This window comes from Phasianus colchicus, chromosome 10 (assembly GCF_987193195.1).
Source record: "Phasianus colchicus chromosome 10, bPhaCol1.hap1.1, whole genome shotgun sequence".
Classification (NCBI taxonomy): Eukaryota; Metazoa; Chordata; class Aves; order Galliformes; family Phasianidae; genus Phasianus; species Phasianus colchicus.
In genome coordinates, this window is record NC_143445.1 from 17360227 (window position 1) to 17367963 (window position 7737).

A 7737-nucleotide genomic window follows, 5' to 3' on the forward strand; every position below is an offset into this window, starting at 1 on the left:
AGAAGAGCGCACTGGCGAATCAGTGGCCGCCGTTCGACTCTGGCCCAGGTGACAGCCAATGGGAAAGCAGCGCGCAAGGGGTGTCCCGACCGTTACCTGACGGCAGTTGGTCTGTTCGGCGGTGGACGTGTTCCGGTGCGGTGCTGTGTGGTCGAAGCTCCTGAGCCTAACGAGGCGCCATGGTGGGAGCGGGACCTCGGGTTGGGGAGAGGAAGGGAACCTGGGATGGCTTTTGCCGCGGCGGGTTTGGGGAGTTGAGAGTTACCTGTGCTTCAGCGGAGCTCGCGAAATGCTGCCGCTTGCGGCCCTGCGGCAGTGTAAGGCCGTGTGTGTTAATTTCACATGAGAACTGCTGAGAGTTCAGGGGAGGTGATACGTAGAAGTTCGCTGTTGGCAAATGAGACAAAACAGGTGGAAAAGCAACGAAATGCCACCAGCTTTGCAGTGCGAAGGACGACGGTTAAGGGACGGTAAGAATGCCTAGAGCATCGGCAGCGCTTCGCGCCGCTATTTCTTGTGGTGCCTAAAACGATTTGGGGCTCGCACGCTGCCAATCTGAAGTCTGTGTCCGGCGGCCAATGGTGTGCCACCGTGCTGTGAAGGGGCGTGGCTGTGTGGCGGTGTCTGCTCTGCTCCCGCTTCAGACTGATCGGGGCTGCGTGCTGGGAAACGAGAGCCCGGGGTGGTACGAAAGCGTTGGAAACTCAGTGCAAACCCAATAGGAGTGCAGATAAATGCAGAGTGATCCTCACTGACAAAAGGCTAGTGACAGAACCACGAGGGTGATAATTAAAGCATGTAGTCGAAGATGAGAGTTTTGATGAAGCTTTAAAGAGGAGTGCAGACACCCTAGAGTTTTCTACCTCTGTATTTTCTTAGATAAGCTAAATACACAGTAATACTAACCTAGAATAAGAGTTTCACTCTCAGATGTAAAACAAAATTGGGGTTTTGAGTGATTAAAGATAAGTGCCATGCTTCCTCACTCAGATGATTTAGTAGAGGAACCCAAATATGAATGGATTGCCTGGCACTAGGTATCTGCTTATTGTAAAGGCAAATATAGAGGTCTTGTGTAGAAAAGATTCTTGCAACGTTACTCAGTACATTATTGGCAACAGAGCAAGGAAATAAAGGGTTATTACATAAAGAAGGCTTCTAAAACCAAAGGAGGGTGAAAAAGAGACTAAACAGAATATTATACACAGGATATATGTGCTCCATGGTAAGGAATGATGATACTGCATTCATCCTGTGTGACCACATTGTATCTAAGATCCTCCAACGTTCTCAACATCAAATCCTAGAATCCTAGAATCTTCACAGTTGGTCATCTAGTCAAACTCTCCTGCAATGATCAGGGAAAAGCACAGCTAGATTAGATTGCCCAGGGCTTGATCCCACCTTGCCTTGTAAGTCTCTAGGAACAAGGCATCAACCACAACTCTAGGAAGCCTGTTCCAGTGCTTCACCACCCTCACTGTAAAAAACTTTTTCCTTCTATCCAAGCTAAATCTACCTTCTTGAGGTAGATTTTCCCCTCAATAAGAGCTTGCTAAAGAGTCTGTCCCTTTCTTTTCTGTAGCTCCCCTTTAGATATTGAAAGGCTGCTATCAGGTCACCTCCGAGCCTTCTTTTCTCCAGACTGAACAGCCCCAGCTCTCCTGACCTGTCCTCTTAGGAGAGGTGTTTAATCCCTTGAATCATTTTTGTGTCCCTCCTCTGGACGTGCTCCAACATCTCTGTGTCTCTCCTGCACTCAGAACTCCATATCTGGACACAGTACTCCAGGTGAGGCCTCATTAGTGCAATGTAGAGGGGCAGGATCACCTCCCTCCACCAGCTGGCCATACTTCTTTTGATGCAGCCCAGGATACGGTTGACTTTCTGGGCTGCAAGGACGCATTGCTGGCTCATATCCAACTTGCCATCCACCAATACTCCCAGGTCTTTTTCGTCAGGGCTGCACTCAATCCTTTCATCCCCCATCTTGTACTGGTAGTGTGGCTTGCCTTGATCCAGGTGCAATATTTTGCATTTGGATTTGTTTTACTTCATGAAGTTCGCCTGTGCCCACTGCTCAAGCCTGTTTAGGTCCCTCTGGATGGCATCCTGTTCCTCTGGTGTGTCAACCCCACCCCACAGCTTGGTGTCATTAGCAAACTTGCTGAGGGTGCACTTGACCCCACTGTTGATGTTGCTGATGAAGGTATTAAAGGGTACCAGTCCCAGCATTGACACCTGGGGGACACTGCTCATCACTGATCTTCATCCAGACACTGAGCCATTGGCCCCTGCTCTCTGGACTTGATTCTGCAGCCAGTTCTTCATCCATTGAACAGTCCACTCATCAAATCCGTATATTTCCAATTTGGAGAGAAGGATGTTGTAGGGTATTGTGTCAGAGTCCTTACTGAAGTCCAGATAGACAACATCAGTGTCTCTTCTGTTGTCCATTGATGCAGTGACACCGTCATAAAAGGCTGCTAGGTTGGTCAGGCAGGATTTGGCGTTGGTGAAGCCATGCTGGTTCTCCCTGCATTCCATGTGCCTTAGCTCACAGAGGTGAGATTGATGGGTTGGTAGATTTTGAGGGTCATCATTTTATTCTTCTTAGTAGTGGGTGTGATGTTGACTTTTTCCAGTTACCAGAGACTGATTGCCAGCTCTTTCCAAATGTCAAAGAGATTGGCTTAGTGACTACATCAGCTAATTCCCTAGGACTCTGGGATGCATTTCATTGGGACTCATAGACTTGCAGATGTTCAAGTTCCTCAGGTGGTCACCAACATGATCTTTGATTACAGTGGGAGGGATGTTGCTTCCCCATTCCCTCCTACTAAACCAAACATTTGAGGGCTGTATGGCGAGCAGTTATCAGAGAAGATTGAAGCAAATAAGTTGTTAAGTACCTCAGCCTTCTCCTTGTCTGTTGTTACCAGATTGCCTGTGTCACTCACTAGGCACGGTATGCACTCCTGGACTTTCCTTTTCTACAGGTTGAGGTACCTGTAGAAGCCTTTCTTGTTCTTCTTGGCATCCCTTGCCAAAGTTAGGTCAAGCTGGGCCATGGCTTTCCTGAACCCATCCCTACACAGACTTGCAGCTTTTTTATAGTCTTCCCATGATACCTGTCCCTGTTTGCATTGCCTGTACATTTTTTTCTTGTTCTTCCATTTGACCAGCAGGTCCTGGTTCAGCCACACCTGTCTCTTGCTTTCCTTTCCTGACAGTGTAGATCAACAGCAGTGAGTAGAGTCATTCTAGCAGCAGACTTAGATCATTTTAATTGTCACTCAAGCAACCGAGGTAATAATGCAGCAGGGAAAGATCACTACAGTATAACCCACAGATAGCAAGTTATTGTGAGAGTGAAATCTAAGTGACGGGTAGCCCAGATCTCACGTTATCATTATCCTTTTTTCGTTTGCAGCGTGAATGCATATCTATCCACGTTGGTCAGGCTGGTGTTCAGATTGGCAACGCATGCTGGGAATTGTATTGTCTTGAACATGGGATCCAGCCTGATGGTCAGATGCCCAGTGATAAAACTATTGGAGGCGGAGATGATTCATTTAACACTTTCTTCAGTGAGACGGGAGCTGGTAAACATGTTCCCAGAGCAGTGTTTGTGGACCTAGAGCCAACTGTAGTTGGTACGTATCCAAGATGCACATCTTCAATGTAAAACTACTCCTTTCCTTTCAGACTTTTTTGATTTTCAAAACACTGGGGGTTCTAAAAGGTGTATAGCTGGATGATGTTTTGACATGTTTGGTTAGTGTTATTTGAAAGAGATGAAATGATGGTCTATGGGTAATGTTTGGAAAACATTAAACTTTGCAGATTGGATAATCTTTCCAAGCCACTGCACTACATCCAGAGCTTCATTTGATTGCTATCCAGAATAAGCCTGTGCCTGCAGTATAATTCTTTTGAGTTGTCTCCATGTTCCAGAATGCAAATACTGCTTTGTGAGCATCCGATGTTTCCTCCTAAAGAAAGACGCTGAAGTTGTATCAACTTTTTGCTGCGTTTGTTCATTGAAGCTGTCTATGGGTTTTTGACATTTCCTTTTACTTAGTATGTCATCATTAGGCACCACACACAGAACTCAACAGATACATTTTATGTTGGAATATGTATTTTTTCATTTGTAGATGAAGTACGTACAGGCACATATAGGCAGTTATTCCACCCTGAGCAGCTCATTACTGGGAAAGAAGATGCAGCTAATAATTATGCTAGAGGCCATTACACGATTGGAAAAGAGATTGTTGATCTAGTGTTAGATCGCATTCGCAAACTGGTAAGAATTTATGCTGCAGATCATTATTTAAAATAAGTAAGATACAGCTCTAGAGCTACCTGTAGTTACGATTTGTTATGATGCTTGTGTTTTCTGGGGGGGAGGGACTTGTTTAAGGATTTTATGCATAGATTAATTAAAAACAAAAACAGGAAGTTGGTCTCATGCCTCCCCCCTCTTGAGTTAAATAAAATTTCAGTCAGTAAAACTTGAAAGTTCTTGCGATATGGAACATCATTATTTGAAGATATTTTAAGGATACCTCAGAAGTGCATTATAAAATCTTTAGACAACTGTAATCACTTGTTTGTTATTTTTAACTTGAATCACACCATTATGTGTCATTCAAAATATTCCCAGTACCCTGAAACTCAGATTTTGGTTGAAACTTCAGTAATTTCACATATCTTTCTAGCTTTTCATAACCTGGTGTAATGTAAGAAACTCACATAGCATGACATGAATCAAAGTGAAGTAGTGATTGCCTATATGAAATTGTAAAAATACTTTTTTTTCCAAACCAAATTGATACTTGCTGCCACGTAGAGTACAGTAGTAGTTTAAAAGCAGCAAGCCTGCTGTAATTTCTAATAACCTTTCACTGTTGTGCACAGCTGCTCTTGCTTTAAGTAGGATAAAAAATGCATGAAGGAAAATGCTACGTTCAAATGTGAAAATACTCATATTCAGAACAAGGTGCGCCATGGCGGTTTTAAGTAAAAGATACACAGGAAAAAAGTTATCTTTTAAAAGAAATGATTAGGAAGTAATTGCTTTTGAGTGCTTATTTTAATATTGATGATTTTGGAAAGGGTAATAATAAACATATGTTTTTTCTCTCCTTCTCTCCACCCTATTATAGGCTGATCTGTGCACTGGGCTGCAAGGTTTCCTTATCTTTCACAGTTTTGGAGGAGGCACTGGTTCAGGGTTTGCATCTCTGCTCATGGAAAGGCTCTCTGTTGACTACGGCAAAAAATCTAAACTAGAATTTGCAATTTATCCAGCACCACAGGTTTCTACTGCTGTAGTGGAACCTTACAATTCAATTTTAACTACACATACAACACTGGAGCATTCAGACTGCGCATTCATGGTAGATAATGAAGCCATTTATGATATATGTCGTCGCAACCTGGACATAGAACGTCCCACTTACACCAATTTAAATCGACTAATTGGGCAAATTGTTTCATCCATCACAGCTTCGCTACGTTTTGATGGAGCCCTTAATGTAGATCTGACAGAATTTCAAACTAACCTTGTTCCGTACCCACGAATCCATTTCCCCCTGGTAACATATGCCCCTGTCATCTCTGCTGAAAAAGCCTACCATGAGCAGTTATCTGTGGCTGAAATTACCAATGCTTGCTTTGAACCAGCCAACCAGATGGTAAAATGTGACCCGCGTCACGGTAAATATATGGCCTGCTGTATGTTATACAGAGGTGATGTTGTCCCTAAAGATGTTAATGCAGCTATCGCTACTATCAAGACTAAGCGTACCATTCAGTTTGTGGATTGGTGCCCAACTGGATTCAAGGTACTTTGATAACTTCCGAAGTGCTTGATTTTGGAAATACTAGGAATTGCATAATATTTGGAGGTAACGATCATTGTACAGTACTGTAATGTTCCTGTTGCTGAACTGCTTACGTTTCAGATTATATTCTTAAGTATAATTCTATGATATTCTAACACAGATGAAAATTCTAAAACAAGTTACAGAATAGTGATCACAGTTTCTATAGGAACAGGCAGTACTGAGGGTCTGAAAATAATTTACAAACAGGTAGGTACCGAAAAAGCAATGCCGGGTTTTACTGCAGGTCTTCAAAAATCTAGGGAGTTTTGTACAGAAGGAATATAGACAAGCCCCAAACAAATGTAGAAACACTACATTAAGCAATTGAATTCAGCGCAGTAACTTCCCAACAATGTTTTTAAGATACCTTGAAGTGGTAGATGCTATCAGTTTCTGGACATGTGGAGCCTGGCTGCTATCACTAGAGCAAACCTATTTTTTTCGTTTTAATTTATTTAAACATAGGCTCCTTAAGTAGACTTTTTACTAGATCAATATCAGATTGTTCAGCTGCCTATGTGTGTTCTCAGTTGACTGGCAGTGTCACCTTCCAGACAAGAGGTCCATCCTTATAGCTACTGTCCATGCATTCACGACTTGAAAAGACCCAGATTCTTATGTTCTGTCTAGAGTCCAGTAAGCTCTTATGATCTGTTGGAAAAATAATCTGTAGGCCAATGTAGCTAACGCTGGACCAGTTTGACCAGATTCTGAATTTAGGATTTAGTTAAATATTTTGATGAAGCGCAAAATAATTTTGTTTAATTGTTCACAGTTGTGGCTACTGTTGTTGTTAACAGAAATAAGTCTTCAGTGCTTCCCAATAATTAAAGAAGTTCTCATTTGTTTTCTTGAAGGTGGGCATTAACTACCAGCCTCCAACTGTGGTGCCAGGTGGTGACCTTGCAAAGGTGCAGAGAGCTGTATGTATGCTGAGTAATACAACTGCCATTGCTGAAGCATGGGCTCGTCTCGACCATAAATTCGATTTGATGTATGCCAAACGTGCCTTTGTACATTGGTATGTTGGAGAAGGAATGGAGGAAGGAGAATTTTCTGAAGCCCGGGAAGATCTGGCTGCCCTTGAGAAAGATTATGAAGAAGTTGGGATAGACTCTGTAGAAGCAGAGGCTGAAGAAGAGGATGAATACTGAAAATACTGAAGTAATGAAAAGTGTGTTCCGTAACAGCAACAAACGAATTGCAGAATCCTGTTCGCTTGCTTGCTTGTTTTCAGATGCAGTTTTAAATGTTGTACTGTTCATTTTTTTTCTTTGTTACTGTTTACACATTCAGTTGCTGTGTAAGGACTGTTTGAAATGACAGTTTTTGGTAGCATCTAGTCTTGCACAACTTAAAGATTAAATTACAAAATTGTGTACGTGTCAGTAACACTGTACTCAATTTATCTAACTGTAGTAAGGGTAAGTGCCATTACACTTTTGGTCTGAGCTAGAATATGAGAAAAAAAAAAGGGGGGGAGACTCGGCAGACAAAAGGTAAAATTTTCCAACCAGCATGCCCCCTTATACTCAGTTCCACTTTAGATAGAAAGAAAATAAAATGTCAGGTTACCTGCTTTAAAATAGTCATGTTTGGAATTCCTGCACTGATCTATTAAATACTAATGTGTCCTTTAATGCACAACTCTGTGGACACTTGAAGCTTTGATGAATTAATAAAAATTTCTTTGTCTTATTTTTTACCTGTTCTTACTGTTAGCAGAAAATACAACTTCTATTTGTGGACAGTTATTTTGTGGTGTTTTTTTTTCTGGTTGGTCGGGTGGGTTTGGTTTTGTTTTTTAGAAAAGCCATATGGTTTTCCGTGAAAAGGACTGGAT

General features: G+C 42.3%; 1 protein-coding gene and 1 pseudogene across 1 annotated transcript; one reads left to right on the forward strand and one right to left on the reverse strand.

Annotated features, from left to right (window-relative positions):
* The first annotated feature begins 54 nt into the window (after positions 1-54).
* Positions 55-7648, forward strand: LOC116235428 (tubulin alpha-3 chain). Its single transcript, XM_031603601.2, has 5 exons — positions 55-182; positions 3434-3656; positions 4161-4309; positions 5172-5852; positions 6752-7648. The coding sequence occupies exons 1-5, from the start codon at positions 180-182 to the stop codon at positions 7046-7048; spliced, it is 1353 nt and encodes a 450-aa protein (XP_031459461.1). The 5' UTR covers positions 55-179; the 3' UTR covers positions 7049-7648.
* On the reverse strand, positions 508-2546 carry LOC149916637 (uncharacterized; annotated as a pseudogene).
* Positions 7649-7737: the final 89 nt, after the last annotated feature.